This window comes from Tinamus guttatus, unplaced genomic scaffold, assembly GCF_059628265.1.
Source record: "Tinamus guttatus ecotype Peru unplaced genomic scaffold, ASM5962826v1 Tinamus_guttatus_pri_ptg000659l, whole genome shotgun sequence".
Lineage (NCBI taxonomy): Eukaryota > Metazoa > Chordata > Aves > Tinamiformes > Tinamidae > Tinamus > Tinamus guttatus.
This window is the reverse complement of record NW_028289193.1, coordinates 455431-475645: the sequence shown is the minus strand read 5'-3', so window position 1 is coordinate 475645 and position 20215 is coordinate 455431. Positions and strand designations below refer to the sequence as shown.

At 39.1% G+C, this 20215-nt stretch overlaps 1 protein-coding gene across 3 annotated transcripts in view; it reads left to right on the top strand.

The window, feature by feature from the left end:
• SNTG1 (syntrophin gamma 1) overlaps positions 1-20215 on the top strand; it is a 301850-nt gene that overhangs the window by 217188 nt on the left and 64447 nt on the right. For all 3 annotated transcript variants that reach the window (XM_088536360.1, XM_088536359.1, XM_088536357.1), the window contains exons 10-11: positions 1088-1218; positions 7031-7160. In XM_088536360.1, coding sequence (XP_088392486.1) covers positions 1088-1218; positions 7031-7160 — 261 coding nt within the window. The remainder of the gene's footprint in view (positions 1-1087; positions 1219-7030; positions 7161-20215) is intronic.

Sequence of the window (20215 nt, the reverse complement as noted above, 5' to 3'; positions counted from 1 at the left end):
TTGTTTTGTTTTATTTAACATAAGTGCAAGATGTATGAACCTATATGAACACCACAGATCTCAGCACTCCATGGGTCATAGAACTCCATAGATCTTTGCAGAAAATCACATCAAAAGGTGTATTTTTTTTGTTTTTTAACATTTATTTTATAGAAAATACAGGTAAGAAATAAGATGAAGCCTGAGGCAAAATTAAAAGCCTAAGAAATGTAGAATCTGTAGCTACACTTTTGCTGATGCAGTAAAAGTACTGAGCATGCTTCAGGTATTCCATGTGAGGTGTCTGCTTCTTCAGGAAATAACTTCTTGACCAGCATCGTTTCATATAAAACTTTGTGGAATAGGCACTATATGGGTTCTTTTATGTGTTTGTGTGTGTGTTTTTATCATAAATGTTGGTCATTAAAAGCATTTCTCAGTAAACAGTCTAGATTCATTAAAAAGCCCTGTGATTAGACTGTGGATATTTAAATACTCATTCTTCATAGATATGATGAATGCAGATTAAGCTGGATTTTATTATGAATAGTACCTTGTATAAATAGATCAAATTCAAATACTGATTCCTAGGCTTGAAAACAATTTTCAGTACATGTGATAAATCTCATTCACAAGTACGAGGCTTTGATGTGAATTTAGTGTAGACAGATATATGTACATATGCATGGGGCCAGGGGAAGTAAGATGAAATGAGTTAGGATTGCTTAGTGAATAATTTATAACAAACCTGTATCCTGAGTAAAGATGAAAAAATAATATCTGATAATGTGATTCGTGTTAAATATTCATTTTTATTTCTGACTAGTCATCTCAATAAGATGATACAGTTTATTTTTCCCAGGAATTTAGGAATTCAGGATACTGTTCCTCTAAACATATTGATACTTAATATAGGTGGGGTTTTTTGTTTGTTTGTTTGTTTGTGAAAAACCCAGTGCTAGTTAAATCTGATGCAAAAGGATTTGGGGAGAGCAAAGACTGTGCTAAATGAAACCTGAGGCTTCGATCTCTCTCGCTTTCTCTCTCCAAATCTGTGCTGATTTATAATGAAGCTCAATGCCAGAAGGAACTTTTAAATGTTTTTCAGGATACATTATCATGTTCCTCGTGGCCAGCATCCCCAGGACTTAGATGGGAAAAACGATGGTGTGATCTCCGACTAATTCCACTTCTTCATTCACGTTTTTCCCAGTACCTTCCAGGATCAGATTTGTGCAGGTAAAGAAGTTCAGAAACTGTTCACTTCTTGGTGGAAAGTAGCAATATTTAGAAATCTGTCACTTTAGAGGAGTGGCATTATTATCTTCACCATAGCTGTTGGAAATGCAGAACACGGGAAGTGTCCTCATGGTCCCTGTAGCTCCATCCAGACCCATATTCTGCTCTACTCTCGGGCAGGACCAGGTGCTGAGGAGGACATGGGATCTTCCTGTTGGCATCTAGCAGCCAGCAGCTTTCTCAGCCTCAGTGTGCGCTTGGATCATCATAGCTAATAACTGCAGATGTTCTGTCTGCAGGAGGTTTGGTGTTTTGGTGACCACGGGGTGAAGTGCTTGTGGTCAGGGGCAACCTCAGCATCCCGCAGAGCAGGATGGGGTCTGCTTGGGACATCCGTGAGGACGCCAGCCCAGGGATGAGCCAAGGGAGCAGTTTGCAGCGGGTTCTGAGGGCAGGAACGGGCCGGGGCGCGCGGGACGGCCTGCGCTGGCCAGGATGAGCCAAGGGAGCAGTTTGCAGCGGGTTCTGAGGGCAGGAACGGGCTGGGGTGCGCGGGACGGCCTGCGCTGGCCAGGATGAGCCAAGGGAGCAGTTTGCAGCGGGTTCTGAGGGCAGGAACGGGCCGGGGCGCGCGGGACGGCCTGTGCTGGCCAGGATGAGCCAAGGGAGCAGTTTGCAGCGGGTTCTGAGGGCAGGAACGGGCCAGGGCGCGCGGGACGGCCTGTGCTGGCCAGGATGAGCCAAGGGAGCAGTTTGCAGCGGGTTCTGAGGGCAGGAACGGGCCGGGGCGCGCGGGACGGCCTGTGCTGGCCAGGATGAGCCAAGGGAGCAGTTTGCAGTGGGTTATGAGGGCAGGAACGGGCCGGGGCGCGCGGGACGGCCTGTGCTGGCCAGGATGAGCCAAGGGAGCAGTTTGCAGCGGGTTCTGAGGGCAGGAATGGGCCGGGGTGCGCGGGACGGCCTGTGCTGGCCAGGGGTGACATCCCCATCCCGATCACGGCCAACTCGCTCAATGGGCCATTTCTCAATCCTAGATCTTGTACAATTGGAGGTCCCGTTTTCTTACCTGCCGTATCCTTGCTGTCTCCATTTAGGGAAAGCTCTCTGTAACAGGGATTATCCTTGTTACCTTTTTCTTTCCTACTTGTAATGTATCTTCTATGAGATAAGGTGACTGGAAAGCCAACAGGATCCCTCCTGATTTATATAAAAGCATAATAACCATTTCCATTTTCTTCTCTGGTCCTTTTGTAATACTTCCTAATAACCTGCTCCTTCCCACTGATGCTGAGCACTGAGCTGACGGTTTTCAGAGAACTATTGGTAGTAATTCTTGTACCTATTTCTTGAATGTGAACAGTCATAGTAGGGCTCTTAACTGCATATATATAATTAAGTTTGTTTCTACCCTCATGTACTACTTTGCATTTATTAACACTGACTTTCATTGCCACTTTATCACAGTGAAAGTTGTCTGTAGTGCACAGTCAGCTTTGGATTTATTGCATCGTATAGTCCTACAACTTGACATTGTTTAACTTAATATTTCACTAGTTCAAATCCCTTATTATCAAAGTAATCTTAATAGGAATCAAAAGGAAGAAAGTCGCATTCTGGAATTATTACCACTTTTCAAGTGTTATGCATTTAAAATGAAATGAAAGTAGCTACAAGGTCCAAGGAGGCAAGGTATCTAAATATGATCATAATGGTTAAAAGATTTAAATACCAAAGTATTGCATTAATTATTTTCACCATATAAATGGCAATTATATATATATATATGTGTGTGTGCTATATATGTATAAAATGAAGTTTTAGAGTAGCAACCTCTCTGAGTTCTAGCTTGTACTTCGTTAACTAACAGCTGTGTATAGCTTCAGAGTACGTTAGTCTATTATTTTGATCTCTAGCAATTAGTTTAGTCTTAAATTAAGCATATAGGACTTAATGATTGTGAGGTTGATTGTAATAAACACTGACTTTGCTATACAGCCATCATGTCTTCCAGCTCTTCTTTCTTTTTTATCACTTTGGTGTTGGAATCTGGGAGGAATAGTGGGTCATATTACATCCTGGTTTCTCATCAGGCACTGATGGTTTAAAATTTCCTCTTCCTCCATGTAAACACACATACTGCTAGAGAGCACTGAGTCATATATATTTGCTGATAAACACCTTTTTTTTTCCCTGTAATTTTCTCCACAAACAGATCTATATTTCATCCATTTCCTCTTTTAATACTGCTACTCAATTAGCTAATAATATGTTACTACCAAAATCTCATTACTGACAAACAGGGAACATGCTATGTATATAGAGCAAAGGATATACAAGAATAATGTTTTAACGGTCTAATTGTCCAAGTTAACCAAGTTAACAAAATAGCCTTACTTATATTTCTGCCAAGATTAGGTATAAATGCCTTCCTGGTGTATTTTCTTAAGTGTTATCCTTACTCTTCCTTTGCTGCAGTAAGTCCTGCAGTAACCTGTTGCCATCTTCCTCAATTTATGATGACCCACCAGTACCTTGAGATCTTTCCCATAAGGAGTGTAATATTTCCTAAAGATGGGAGGATGCAAACATGGTTTTCACCTTTAGTTTTGGGTTGCCTTGGGATTATTTTATCACAACCTGCTTCCCTCGTATTGGTTCTCAGCTAAAAGCTGCAAATTGCACAGAAACCTCCCCAATCTCAGGGCTGTTGCTTGTTACACATTCACCACTCGGATCTGCCAGCCTTTCCCTGACGTTTCCACAGAGCTTAAGCCAGAGCAGGTTACACATCACCATTGGATTGCTGAACCGTAACCAGGTTATTGCACAGCGCAGGTGCAGGGGTTATCGTATCAAGCTCTTTGAAAACCATCAGCTCAATGTTTAGCAGTGGTTGAAAGGGAAAATAATTAAGAGAAAGAAGCATAAAAGGTCCAGAATGATAACAGTCAAATCTGAGGTCTTTTCTGCTCTATGCTTCAAGGAAGACATACATTGAATGGAACTACTCACATGGAAAATTAGGATATATGCAGCTATTCATAGATTCAGGGCTTTAAATTCAGTTTCTTTATCAGTAAAACACAAATTTCATTTGTGTGTTATAGAACTGGTACATTACAGAGAAAATTTATTTTTAGGAAGTGATGATATGCCCGAGATTCAAATTTCCAGAAAACAAATGTGTAAGTGTATTTGTACTATGTTGCATATCTAAATTCTCATTCATGCCTTCAAGAGCTATGTTAATATTCTCATTTTCTCCTCTTATACTTTGTAACATGAAGGTGTAAGAGTGCTTCATGTTGACAGTGACGGGAATAATGTTTTTTGCTTTAAAAAATGTGTAAAAATTTTTTATATTGCCAATAAGACAGGCTTTAAGGGTGTTTTTAATTAGTGTAAGAACTTTAAAATAGGACTGTCTTTCAAAGTTTGTTTCAAATGTTGCCTAACAGTTTTTTATGTTTTAGATTTTGAAGACTTGCTGTCATTATCACATGCATTATTATTCCTCATAGTCATGCTTTTTTATGGTATGCTAGAGATATATGAATTCTAGAGGGTGTTCGGGCATTCATGTAAAATTCTGGGCAGTATTTAATATAATCTTGGAAAGTTTATTAATTTCAAATATAACTCTGGAGCACCAGAAGGCCCTCCAAAATATACAACTTCCAAGAAGATTCCAAGATATATAGCAATATATGAAGTCATCTAGTCTTAACTATTTTTGCTATAGTATGATTTTACTAATCAAGTTTTTTTTAATTTAAAACAAAACATTTTCTGATTTTACTTTTGTTTTGTTTTACATCATTTGTGTAGTAGTACAGAGTTTGGCTGACAGAATATTGTTAGAAAATAGCTTACAATAATTAAAGAGTAAAAACATGTTCAGAGGCAGCAGGTATCTTGTAGCCTGGGCTTCTTGACTCCTGGACTAGAGCATCCTGGACAAAGGCTTTTCCTGCACATACACAGATCAGATATGTAGGAATAATCAGCTTGATATTCCCTAAACCCATGTGATTCCCAGCGTTCATGGTGTAAGGGAAATCTGTGCATCAGAATAAAATCCAGGGAATCTGGGCCATCCTGGATCTTCCACATTTATGCAGGATAGTGTCATACTGGAATCCTACTGTGTACTACAGAGGGCTAAGGAGGCACAAAGGATTCTGTTCTTTTTCTTTTTTTTCTTTTTAAGAAAAAGGTAATCAGCATATTTGTCCAAGTATAATGTTCTGTTCTTTATGTAATTGATTATTTGCCATTTTATCTGGAAGATTTACTGTTTGTCTTCATAGCCCTTTAAAAAAAATACAGTAAATAAATTTTTATCTACTTTACCTGAAGAAAGGTTAAATAACTATTCTTCAAAAGCCTTACCTGATCACTATGAAAATGGATATTTCTCTTCTGAATTGTTGATCTCGCTTTAAAGCAAGTTGTGTGCAAAGGCAACTGAACTGATAGGCTCGCTGACGGATGTAGGTAAACCTGCTCTCTGCGTGCTCATGCACGTGTCTTATCCGTGTCATCCAGCTCTTATCCACGGTAGGATATGTCAGCTTTATCCTGCAGTCATAGCTGCTCTCATGTCTGGGTTTCTCAAAGCAAAGGCTCTATTTCATTTTAGTGTTTCTCCTGTCAAGGAAAAGCCTTTACTTGACACAGATACAGCAGACACCTTAGTGCTTGTTATAGTTACTAGCTCTACTTTTGATATAACTTGAATCTAGCTTTAAGAGGTAAAAGATAACTTTGTAGAATGGATATCTAACTTGAGATGTCAGAAGCTGTCGTGAATGACACTCAGTTTTGAACTGAAGATAACACTGACTTTGCATGAGCCATTCTTGAAGAATCTGAATGGTGTGTGTCTAATTTTCAACTGTGAATATGGAGCTCTGAATTCTATGGAGCTGCTGAGTTCTGAAGCCAAACACATGAGGCTGTTAGCCAAAGGCTGTTAGCCAAAAAGGCTATTTGCTGAGGAAATGAGGTCTGGTGCTGGTTTGGCACCTGAAAGTTTTCTCTTGTTTTGTAATGGCTCGGCACTTGGCTGTGCCAAGCAAGTCTATAAAGCAGAATGTGTGTGAGTGCCCAGAATGGCAACGGGTAGAGACACCTGGATAGCCACTGCTTCTGTCCATGGATTCCATTGCAATTCCACTGCATTCTGCTAATCATCCAATATCCATAAATGTAATGGGAGAAATCATGAATGCTCTCTGGTCAATTATTAATTCTCCAGCCTTTCCTTGAGCATTTTAGAGAGTATTATTTACAACCAAAACACTATAACCAAAAGAAGCCAGTAAGGGGTATTCAGAGAGTGATCTTACTGCATTTAAACAATATCTTAGAAAAATGAAACAAGGTTGTTGAGAAAAAGTGTGTTCCACAGAATTTCATGAAAGGTTGTCTACAGTGTCCAGTGTCTGTTTTCCTTCCCTTTGATCTGCAGCGATAGCATTAAACTGAGTGTTAACTCTTTGTGTGTATCCATCATTTCTCTTGTTTAGCTTTGATGTAACATACAGTAGGCTAAGGTGCCATGGCGCTATTCTATATTTTTTATAGCTGTACCATCTGTAGAGACTTAATATACTCTGAACTGACCTTTTAGCATGGTTATTTTAATATGTCAGATATTTATAAAGCAGGAAAAACAGCAATTTATCAATGTTCAGTGGCTAACCTTCATTGTAATTGAAAGAAAAGCTTTTCTACAAGCATTGTTAAGATGCTATGTTAGAACAGATGAAATTTTTTTCTGACCTGATCTGTTATGACATGTCTATAGGCAAAATGCGTTCCAAGTAATTGCTGTGGATGGGGTTTGCAGTGGAATAATTCAGTGTCTCTCTGCTGAAGACTGTATTGACTGGCTACAAGCAATAGCAACTAACATTTCCAACCTCACAAAGCACAATGTAAGTATGGATCCAAGTAAGCCAGAAGGTTTCCCAGTCACGTTTGATTACAACTGTTGTAAAAGCCTAATGGGTTCAAACACAGAATTATCTGCATATAAACAACGCTTGAGGCTGCCTGAGAGGAGTCAACTCAAGTTTGTCATCAAATCAGACTGTGAGAAATCACTGAACGAGAAAACATTCTCCCCTACAGGCATGTAGTTCAATTCATCACTATGAAAAATATATGCTTTTTAGCAATTACCATCCTGGGTTGGGAATCAGGACCAGAGAGGAGAAAGTCAGGTGTGATGGGTCAGCAATTACAAAGCAAAAGGGTATTCTGTAGTTCATTCTAGTTCATTTATAGTCAAAAAAATAGAGAAAGTAAGAGAGAGAGAAAAACACCTTTTTATAAAGTCTTTTCTAATAAGAACTGAATTCGGTATATTAGCTATTAGGTCTGTTTAGGTATCATTGTAAAAAAGGAGAAATGAAACACAAGAGGCTTCTGTGGTATAAATACAGACGTTCAGCAAAGATTAAGCTCATTTACACTTCACGCTCTGTATGATTTCATCTGTGGGATAGATATAATTTGTGCTGAAGCAAGTGTAAATGTTATGACAAAGTTTTGCCAAACTACAAGTCAGTTCAACCGAAAACTTTTCCAAACCCACTTATGGTGTATTTTTGCCTTTGGTAGATTGCATGAGGGTTTTCCTTTAGAGCTCAGTCAGATGTCTCTCCTGTTTTCTCAAAAAGTGCAGAACACATGGGATATCTCCAATATTTTAAACTGAGTTATAACAAGGAAGCTCTTGAGGACTGAATTTATATTCTCTCAGATTTCTTAAATCTGCTTTAGCCTCCTAAGCCTCCAAATTTGCTTTTGTTTCAAATACTGAGAACACATTGAAGAAAGTTGTATTTCTTGGAGATTTATATTCAAGATACAAAGAAAGTGTATTCCATCTGGCAGCAATATGTAAAAGTCAATGTTTTACAGAAACGTGGCAGACATGAATTCATGAGCCATCTGCAAGCTTCCATGCAGTACAAGCCAGCTTTATTGCTGTTTATTCATCCTTACAATTCTGTTGCTGTATAGAACCTCCTGCCTTGCTGGGCATCCTGGCAAATGAGGGTGCTGGTTTTTTACTATTATCGTCTTGTTACCAGACTATGAATGATTCTTGCTCTCTGAAATAATGTATCTCTTAACCTGCTAACAATAGATGGGTGCACGCTAATTTTATCTCTTAATGGTTTATGCAGCTCTGATGAATCTCTAATTTTGATTGCTTACTACAGCTTCACTTTTGGTAATGCATTGCAGTTCCATTATATAGTTTTAAAAAGGAGGATAGTTTACAGTTCTATACTAGTTTCCATAAATTACAGAAACAATTGGAACTAATGCTTTGGAAGATGGAAATAGTTATTTACACAGTTCTTATGCAAACCTTTCTATTTGCTTTGTCCTAAGAACAGTCAGTAGAGTACCTGTGGTTTAGCATTAGTCGGCCTTTATGACCATTATCCATGAACACACTTTTAGATTTGTCCTACTTGTTCATTGCTGGTATGAATTTATGGAAACTGATAGGGCTCTCCTGCTCCTAAAATACTCATACTTTTCTTTAAAAATGCCATTCACCAGTAAGAATTAGGTATTTGACAGCACATGATATAAGTGAAAAAAAGAAACATGAGAAACACAGGGGAAAAAAGAAAACTTTTAATGAGGACAATGACGAGAGATCCTCAAATTCCTTTCTTTGCAAGATGGTTATCGACACCCACATCCTGTTGAAGTCAGCATTATTTTTCCTCTGTGAGAGGCAATTACGATATTGCTCATAGTAGATTCTCCCTCAGACTTGCCTCCAGTACCAGGGAAACGAAGAGATTAAACAGTTTGGCAAACTGAAATATATCTGTTCTGCTGATTTTTTTTTTTGTTTCGCTTCTTATTTCTATCTATTTATGCCAAACTATTATTTCTTTAATATATCATATGACTCATAGAAATGTAAACTTCGGTTCTGTGTCACATCTGCCTTTTTGGAACAGAAGGAAGAAAAGGAAAACAAGAAGGACTCTAAAAAACTAAATTGCTTATAGAAACTTTTCCTTTTGCTGGTGTGTCAGGTTCCACAGTGGAATATGGTGGGATCTGGGTGGGATTTATCATGCCTACCTTTGAAGGTCTCGAGGTGCAATGTTCTGAGAGTTATCCCTCTGATTTGCTCTTGAAATCTGTTCTAATTCCCTCAGGATATGCCTTTTTGTTCTTCAGCTGGTAAGACCTAGGGAGCCTTGGGTGCTTGAGCTGTCTAAGGAGATGTGTACCCGTCACTGGGCCCTTCGTGGGGCCAGAGACATAGTTTCTCTGGATAGATCTAGCAAAGGAATGCCTGGATATTTTGACAAAAAGAACATTAATTTCAACCAGAAAAAAAGCATCTGGTAGTTAAAACACCACGAACAAGCCTTTCTTTCCTCTAGGTATCTTACAGAGCTGTGAAACATGTGTCCCTGGCTCCAAAGTATCTCCAATAGTTCAACAAAATTGCTATCAGAGTAAACTGAGGATCTTTTTTCTAACAGGACCGAAAGCCATTTGGCACAAAGGTGGTATGAGTCAACTGCAAAACCAGCAGTATACCCAATACCTGCCAGATAGGAAAAGGGTAATAAAAGATAGAGGGCAAAACCAAAATATCTTAACATTATCATCTTTGAAAAACAGTATTGCTAACTAAAATCAGTAATGGAGTTTGTATTGGGGGATTTCTGCTTCAGACTATATTTGTTGCTCTTGCCTGTCCTTTTCTCTACAGCAGATTTTTATATAATGAGTGCAATGAAATGCCCTACTGTGAGTGCAGTGATGCCCTCTTCCCTTTCCCCTTCTATCATTTCCTTGGAAAACAGTACAACCATAACGCATTTATGCTTCTTACCTTGGAGCTGGCACTTGGCAAAGAATAAACAACAAAACCTCAGAAAATAGGCAACTGAGCTAAAATGGTCAAGCAAGAGGAAAGAAAACAGATAATTTTAAATTTAACACAAGAATTCCCATAAGATGTTACAAGATTTATGACAATATTTTACAGTAACTCAACCTCAGTCCACAGTGAAACATCTAGTAAATCTTGCAAGATATCATGTATTGGTGAAATTAGCTCTACATGTCTCATTTCTCTGGTGCAGCTGGTTTACTGCAACCAATAAGAACTTACTTTGGAATGCTTTATTAGCTGAATAAATCTGTGTCAGTCACACGAAATGAACAGGTTTTATGTTTCAGGTTTTTTTATCTGGGATACTGTGACAGACCATCGGGGGTGTGTGGATGCCCTGATAATAGTCATTTTGGAGTTTTCAGTTTTTATTCTGGTTTGCTTGCTTGTTTGTTTTCAAAAAGAGTAAGTCAGCTCGGCATGCCCTTGTCTTGTATTTTGTGCAGTTTGCTGCACTGCATGTCTTATTTGACTTGGTGTTGCCTGGATCCTGTTGGCTATACCCTGTTTATAACCTCTTGGGTATACTGATTTAGCTGCAAAGCAAACACACCATTTTCCACACCCTGGTGCTGTTCCTGCAGTATGTTTCATGTGCACTTTTATAATGTACCTGAGTTTATATAATGTACCAGGGAAGCAGCACAGGGATGGCAGCCAAGGGAGCAGCCATGGGCTCTCAGCAGCCTGAGCGAGCTCCGGAATAGCCCCTTTCCCTGGAAAACCTGCAACAGGGAACTCTGCCCGGCACAGTCGGTGCAAATACCGACCATGGCGGCAGCACACACCACAAGGACACGCGGTTTTGGTGTGCCCTGCACATTGTAAACCCCAGTTTACACACTGGGAGCTTTTCCAGCTAAAATAAAATGGACCAAACTTCTGCCACATATTCAAACTCTCTGGTTTACTGTACAAATGTACAGTATTACAAGACTTGCAGCAAAAATATTTAATAGAATATGGCTTCTATTCTGCCATAAGTTACTACAACTCCAGAATACAAAAAAAAAAATCAAATAAAATCAAAAGCAATTTTTAAAAATATTCTTCAAACAGAAGAACTACAACTTACCCATGGAGGGTTAACCTTTCTAAAAAAAGCTGCATTGATGCAGAGAGAATATTTTTTCCTGCTTTGTATGTATCATACTAGCACAAAACTAAGAATAGCAGCATTTTCACTGATTCATCTAATCTTGGTAGTCAGTCGAATTTAAATTTTAGTCTTATGTAAGTATGGAGATGAAAAGAAAACATCAGCATATATAATATGTTATTTAATCTATATTGAATTTATACTTAAGCATTGAGATTCTTTCTCTCCCTTTACTCCATAACTGTTCAAGACTTTACTTAGCTTGAATAACTGACAAGTTATAATAAATCTATATTCTGGTTGGTTATAAGCCGTTTTAGAGAGATGTCATACCTGCTCTCAGCATCCCTCCCCTGCATAAAGGATAGCAAGGAACCTTCAATTAAGGAAAAATAAAACTCTTTTCATTGATTTAGAATGGGCAAGGATGACAAGAATAAAGGAGTTGGGGCAGTGAAATGTGCTAAGCCACTTGGGTTTTTGCGGAGAGGCAGCGTGTGGAAGACGACAGTCATCTTTATAGGCTGCCCTTTCCTGCCAAACGCCAGGCTGCCCTCCCAAAGCAGCTGGAGCCGCGCGGCTGCTTTAACCCAGTTTTTCTTGCCCAGGGAACTGTTCAATATTCCACTGTTGGTTTATTTTGAGTGAGTGTGTTTGGCTCCTGAATCACAAACTGCTGTTGATAAAGCAACATTTGGAAACTGGGGAACTGTCCGTCCTTCTCTGCAGTCTGGAAACAAATCATGAATATGATTTGTATTTTAAAGCAAGCTTAGCTTGTCCCCATTTAGCTTGTATTTTTAAAAGGTGGTTACATCAACTGTGTCACCCCTCTTTCAGAATCAATTAAAAACAAAGAATTAAAATAAATTGAAATACATTCAGAGAGTCAAAAAACACCTCAGGGGATACATTATTAGTAGGCTAAAGTGTTGGAAGCCCTTTCTTCATTTGCTTGCCTTGCTCCATGCAGTGCTGCACACATGCAGCACATTGTAGGAGTAGGAGCTTGTCGTAGCCTCGGGAACGAACCAGAGCCCGAGGACGAGGGAGAGGTGGGGGAGAAGGCAGGAATCGGAGCGGGTCGGGCACAGCCCGGAGACAAGTCCCGATGATGGGAAAACAGGAGGATAACACGATCCACTGGGCAGGATCTGCTGCGGAGAACACGAGCGCAAGGGCTCCCTGCTCTGCACTGACGGGATAGTGCAGGGAGCTCCTCAGGAAGGTTCTTAGCTCCCTGCAAGAGTTTCCTGGGTCTCTCACATGTTAAGTGGCAGGAATCTGCATGGCAAGGTCTAGCCATGCTATGTGACGTTCTTTGCTATATGGCATAATGTTTCTGAACATATTAATAACATGGTTTGGATTATTAGCAAAATGTCCCTATATATATATATTTTTTACTTCATGTGGGTAATTTGTTATTCATTCCACAGTTCTACTTTATGTGACAGTTACCAGCTATGCCTAGGTAGTCTGTGAAGACAGCACTTTATAACCAAAACATATATACCAAATTGAACTTGCTGAATTCTAATTTGTTGTCATTTATCCTGTGATAGGATAGCCAGACATTCATTTTCAGGCAAAGAGAGAAGAAATCATCAAATCCTTCTGGAAAGGAGGCAACAAGATAGTTAAAAAAAAACTCTGTTCATCTGCCCTGTGACTGCTTAATGATTCACTATCATAAAATAGAACATAAAATCCAGCTAAGAAAGTGCTTGGTGCACATTAACCCTCATGCATAGTTTTACCAATATTAGCAAAAAGCTGACGTAAAGTCAACGCAAATAGAGAATTTAGCTCTTTAGCAGATAAATCCCAGTTTTAGTCACCAGGCTACTTTTCAAATGGTATAAAACTTTCTTTTTTAATGCTTTTAATCACTAATAGATTATTCTGCTCCTCTTTTTATGTGATTCATTGAAGCCAAATAGATGTCCAGTAAACTCAATGTGTTTTTCCTCACATTTAGGTAAAGGGATAAGCAATTTTTTCTTTAGATCAAATTTTTCAGAGTTCAATTTGAATATGTTCTGTCAATCAATATAGAGATGATTATCTGCATGTTTCATATGCTTTGTACTGCAAGAAGTCTCACGACAAGCAGAGTAAATAACAATGTAATATATCCATATTGCAAAAATATTGTAAGTCTATTCACCAATCATTTTGATTGGTGAATGATCATGTAAACTTATCACAGTTTTCCTCAGAGAAAAGTCTTCTGCCTAGGAAAAGACATTACTTTGTTCATTATATTTACTTCCTAAGATAAACTTGTAAGGTAATAATAGTAGTAATAATAATAATAAAAGATGAAAACTTCTTATGGCATGGCAACATGTTGTAGCTTCTCAAGCAATTCATCAGACAACAATTTCCAAGGAGTTTTAGCAATTCCTGCTTTTGGCATCTCATTGCCAAGGATATACAACTGTTATTTATTTATTTTATTTAGATAAAAATGTTGGGATTTGATCTAATTTAACTAAAGTAAGCACTATTTCACAGAAATGTTAAGTGTTTGGCCCTGAGAGGGAGTGTTTGTCTCCACCCAGCCCCCCCTACACAGCCAATGGATAAAATAACATGTCTTTGAGGCTTGCAGAAAGGGATCCAGTCCTCCTGACTTGGGCACTTACTGCTGTTCCGTTAACTATGTGAAGAATGTAAACATCTCCAAAGGGTAGCTCACTCTCCCTGAATTAGGTACCTACCTCTCTCATTTCTATTAGGGAATGGCAAGTGGGTATTTTAGAATTGAGAAGTCGAAAGGTTGGAAGAGTTATCCTGGCGTGACCCGGGAGGTTCCAGTGTCACTCAGCCTGGTTTTCTAGACCCTGGCCAAAGGAAGCCCCAGACAGAGCCGGGCTCCAAAAGCAGCTCTGCACGCTGCCTGCAGCAAGACTCGTAAAATCCATGTGCACAGCAGAAAGGAAAAGTTTCTTTTCTAGAACATGGCTCTCATCCATGCTATCCCTGGAATAGGAGTGCTGCTTCCATGCAGCAGATATCGAATCATAGAATCATTATGGTTGGAAAAGACCTTTGAGATCATCAAGTCCAACCGTAAGCCCTCCACACTCTACCCATTTGCTTTGGGTGCTTTTCTCCTTCAGCCATCTCCCCTGTCCAGGGTAGGTTATCACCTATCAATCACAACTGAGGATGGACACAGATACTCCCATAGTGCAGGACATGCAGGTCACAGTGCCGTCCCTCCAGGAGTTCTTTTAGCACAACTCTGAGGCTGGAAATAAAGGGGGGAAAGGCGAGCAGGAAGTGTGGAGAAGTAAAACAAACTCCTTTACCCAGATTTGCCATTGAATTAAAAACAGGCCTCAGAGTTACGTCTTCAGCTAAGCCACTAGGCATTTTCTACATTTGTGACTATCTATCTGCTTAGATTTTTTCCTTGCAATCCACAGTTTACAAAAATGACAAGGTTTTCAATTTTTGAGATCAAATTGAAGATGAAGCATGTTGATATCTTGAAAAGATGAATTGCATGTTATTTGCACTTATTAACTTATGAAATTGTGGTTTGCTTTGGACTGCAAGAACTATCGATACAGCAAAAATCTATACTTTTACCTAAACAATATCTTTCCCCGCTGAAATGCAATTGGACAGTTAGTTGCTGTTCTGAAATATAATGACAGATGGACTTTCAGTACAAGGTTTTTGACCTGCTGGAAAGCGGCTCCGCAGAGAGGGATCGGGGAGCCCTGGGTGACAGCAGGTTCCCCACGAGGCAGCAGGGTGCCCTCGTGGCCAAGAAGGCCCATGGGCTCCTGGCTGCAGCAGGAGGAGCGTTGGCAGCAGGGCCAGGAGGGGATCCTGCCCCTCTGCTCAGCCCTGGGGAGGCACCTGGAGCATCGGGGGCAGCTCTGGGCTCCCCAGGACAAGAGGGACCTGGAGCTGCTCGAGAGGGGCCAGCGCAGGGCCACGAAGATGCTGAAGGGCCTGGAGCAGCCGTCGTGTGAGGAGAGAGGGAGCGAGCGGGGCCTGCTCAGCCTGGAGAAGAGAAGGCCGAGAGGGACCTGAGCAACATGTGCAAGTACCTGAGGGGAGAGTGTAGGGAGGATGGGGCCAGGCTCTTCTCCATGGTGGCCGGTGACAGGACAAGGGGTAACGGGCACCAGCTGAACCCCAGGCAGCTCCATGTCCATGTGAGGAAGAACTTCTTTGGTGTGAGGGTGCCAGAGCCCTGGCACAGGCTGCCCAGAGAGGCTGTGGAGGCTCCTGCTCTGGAGATCTCCAAACCCGCCTGGATGGACCCTGTGCCCCTGCTCTGGGTGTCCCTGCTGGAGCAGGGCTGGACTGGGGGATCCCTAGAGCTCCCTGCCAACCTCAACCATTCTGTCCTTAAAAATGTTTCTTGAACATGATGCACCATATGACAATTCATACTCGTGCCTAAATACGCCATTGTTAAGTGGCTTCAAAATGTTTTACTCCTTTTTTTTTATAAGAGCTTTTCTATAAGAGTTTATAGTTTTGTCATAGGAAAGCCTGAAATATACATTAAAGCAAAAATCATTTTTAAATTTACTTATAGCATCTTCAGTGTTATGATGTCACACTCTCTGTGTGCAGCGAGAAGGTTGAAGTTCTTAAGAAGTTGAGGAGGATTTTGTTGGTTTTTAATTCTTAAAAATTCTACCTGATCAAGGCTTGCAGGGTCAGATCTAAGGAGAAAAAAAAATACCAAAAATTATCACTATCTCGGTTTAACCCTGTTGTTCAGAATTGAAATAGACTTCTAATGTAGTTCAGTTCATCTTAAAAAAGTCTAGATTTGAAAATTATGTGCTTTCACAAAAATCCATACCCTATGATTTTGGTACTTTGACATATTTGTCTCTTGGCCTGCCTTACAGTCATGGTCTCCCGGACTTCCACTCTTCTTTATAATTGTATGTGCCCGCCTTCCTTTATTTCCTTTTCGGAAACACCACAAAATACTTTAGAAAACCCCTATTTTTGAAGACCTTTACTTTAAAAAAGTCCCATTTTATAATGGCATAAAATTGAATTCTTAGCTTTGAGGTGAAATTGCAGATTAACAGAAGGAATTGTTTCTTTAGAAGGGAACTAAAGTCAAGACTTTTCAAACTTGTAGCTCAGTAGTTTTGTAATAGAGGGAGTGTTAGGGAGAGTCCAAGGACGTGGTCTTTACAAACAAAAAAAATACTTTTTAATATTCCTATTAAGTGAAATTTGAAATGATTAATTACAAGGATGATTGGTGAATTTTCAGCAGCGTACTGAAAAAACAAGGTAACTGAGAGTGGCATACAGAAACAATTTTTTAATTAGCATCAGATTTAGCAGTTATGTTAATATCTGCTTTGTTATCATTTGAGCCTATTGTTTCAGCAGTTATTTTATATTATGACAACTAAAGGATTTAAGCAGCGTAGGTAATTTTTTTTGCTCTCTTTCAAGTAGTATATTGTCTGGTGCTGTCAAAATTGTTTAATAAATATCACTGTCCCTCACATCTCTGAATGAACAAATATATGTAATTCTTAAAGAAAAAAAGAAAAAAAAAAACGAAAAAAAAAGAGATGTGAAATACAGAAAGGACTACATGTTCCTGTAATTTTATTTCTAAGCCACTTGAACTAAAGTAAACTGGTGGGGAGTGGGAAAAGGGAAGAGAGAGGTTACTAGTAAAGACGAAAGAAAAACTTTAACTTCCTTGCCTCAGGTTTGCAAACATCACATTTATTTACCAGCAGTAATTAATTAGCTCTATATATTATTGTACAGGTATTTAATATATTTTAAAAATCACTAGCTCCATTTCTACAGGGTATTAGGTTCTGTCAAGGAAGTTAGTTTTCTTATGCGTTATATATAATTGTGTAAAATTCCCTCTTTCTTTCACACTTTTGCTACCTATTTTTTCTTATAAAACACTGAGGCCAAATCATAAACTGCAGAAGTTGTTATCTACCAAAGTGGTAGGTCCTAAAACTGCAAACCTTGGCAATGTGTGAACTCTTTGTGGGCAAGGTCAGGAGCTTGCTGATAGACAGAAATAGTGGCAGTAAAACAGATTTATCTGCAGTATTCAGCACACTAGAGCTGATCTTGTATCGGTCTGAGAAGCCCAGGCTGGCAAGAGCTTGAAAGGCAAACGACAGAAAGACTAAAGGAACAAGGACCTCCAAAATTGTGAATAAGGAATCTGGGTGCCGGAGGCAGGGATTAATCAGATTCCAGTATATCACATATAGAGCAAAGTGATGGTCAGAATGCAAAGTCTGTTATCAAGCTTTTGTTTTGTGCTTTCTTCCTTTTCTTCTTCTTTTTCTTTTTCCTTTTCTTTTCTTGTTCTTCTTTTTCTTTTTCTTTCTCTTTTCCTTTTCCTTTTCCTTTTTCTTTTTCTTTTTCTTTTTCTTTTTCTTTTTCTTTTTCTTTTTCTTTTTCTTTTTCTTTTTCTTTTTCTTTTTCTTTTTCTTTTTCTTTTTCTTTTTCTTTTTCTTCTTCTTTTTCTTCTTCTTTTTCTTCTTCTTTTTTTTCTTCTTTTTCTTCTTCTTTTTCTTCTTTTTCTTTTTCTTCTTCATCTTCTTTTTTTTTCTTTTTTTCCTTTTTCTTTTTTCTTTTTCCTTTTTGTTTTTTTCCCCAGTCGTACTTTTTAATACTGCAGCTCAAATCCTTAAATGGAACAAAAACTTCAGATATCTCAGTGCTTAGGACACTAAGTAGGAGTTCTGGCTTACACTTCCCTTTACAATGCAGGCTGAAGTGAGGAAAGATACCTAGAAAGGGGAATACCTAATAGCAAAATTCCTTAAGAAATAGGCAAAGGAATTATATGAGAAATTCATCAAATGGAGGAAATGAGGAATCAAAGGCTGTCACTATGAATATTCAAAGCAAATCAGGGAAGTCCACAATATCACAGACAGTGAAGGAGAAAGACCTGGGTAAAGAGAGGATTCTGTGTGTGGATCTTCTTCATAGGGAGGGCAGGGATACATTACATTGCTGCTATAAGAATGTTCAAACCTGTTGACAGAGGGAAAAATAAAATGAAAAACTTGTAGACTGGCAAAGATGGGAGATTAGTGATCACTGTTCCCATGCGGGAGAGCTGGGTTGGCCATGAGTGACGCTGTGGGAGATGTTCCGCCTCCCAGAAGCTTCAACCTGGGGGATGTTGCCAAAGCCATCCAGCCACATCAGAGTGAGCTCAGGCTGCTTTTTTGTGTGGGCATGACTCTTCAGTGTGAGCCTGAGCAAGGCAAAAGTGACTACAAGGTTCTTGGGGGAAGGCTGAAGGGTTCAGAGGCTGTTATAATGTTCTGGCCAATCCCGCTGGTCACGCAGGAAAACTGTGTCCTGGGAATGAATGCACATGTGCACACGCAGTGCCACCAAGGAGAGCTCTGGCTTCTTTGGCAGCAGGATGATGTTTAAGGAAGGGCAGAGTGAAATGGAACTATTTAGCTCATCAAAAACAGTAATGTTTCAACCTTAGAGCCATTACATGGAGAGCCGGCGGTTTCTTCATCGTTTCTGTGGTGGATTGGGTGAGATGTAATGGGCTTAAACGGAAGCCAGAAAGATTTTTTATTTTTAATTAGGAAAACTTGCATTGCTAGGGAGAGTGGCACTTGCTAGCAGTGACTAACAAGGCTGTGAGAGTGCCGGTGTGAGGGGGCTTTACAAGTGCTTCTCTTTGGTGTAGTTGTAGTGTTAGCAGACTCACTCCAGTGCCTACAACAACTTGGAAAAAACAAGAGAATAAAACAAACCATGACAAATATATGACCAAATTGAACCTCAGTTTCTTAGGGTTTGTATACTATAGAGTGGATATTGTACTGCAAAAAAAAAGAAAGTGTAAATGAAAGGTAGACTTAAATAGGGTGTTATTTTGGGTATTTAATTTATTTGAGAGAGCATGAAATCTGACATGTTTTAAAGAAAGAGTTCTGCATATAACCAATTTTCCACTGTTTTGACAGTATTTTTTCTGCTAGAATAATGCAGCGTTGCTGTGTTGCAGGAATAATGTGGTGGACAGACAGAGGCCTGCAGCCGTGTTAGCCAATCTTCTAAACCAACCCTGCTAAATGCCCATCTCCTCACTGTAAATCTATATCCATACAGTGCATATGCATTTCTTGAATTTTTGTTGTGAACTTTTATGATCATTATACTTCCTAATACTTCCTAAAAGACAAAAACATTCAGATCTGTCTCTATCTGTATGCATGTTGCCTATTGTTTTTCGTCATCTATATTTTATTACAAGCAAAAATACTATAATGTATTAAACAAGTATCAGCTTCATGTGCCATATTTAGCTTTCCAATGTATTTTGAAAAAGAGTATCCCATCTACAAAGACTATTCTGACTTGATCAGTGATATTTCATAATCATATCTAGCACATTTAGTAAATAAAATTTACTAAAATTCTGTTTTTTAAAAAATAAAAAGATTAGGAAGAGGAATCTAGAATAATTTTATTTCAAATCAAATTTCTTCATGTATTAAAAGTAAGTTTGGTTTCATAATTGCTAGAGTACAACACATCTTGGCTCTGGAAGCAATGTATGTTTTCTCAGCAAGAAATGAAGTGGAATTGAATATCTGCAAATTGTTTAAAGATTTGCATAGGTATCTATTTTTCTTCAGTGGACAGCAAAATTTCTTTGAGAAATTCAGAAACTTTTTTGAAAAAAATTAAGTATAGAAGATGTAAGTTTTAAGCTGCAGTCCTATAACTGCAGCATCAAAGATGTGTGAGAACTAGCATTGTGCTTTTGTCTTCATGGCTCTCATTATAATTTCGTGTTTTACAAGCAAATCCAGAATTTCCTTGTCATGTCCATGCACAGTACATCCTGTGCTAGTAGTGTTAAGTGCATAACTGGACCCTTTTTGATGAGGAAATAAAGCAATTTTGAT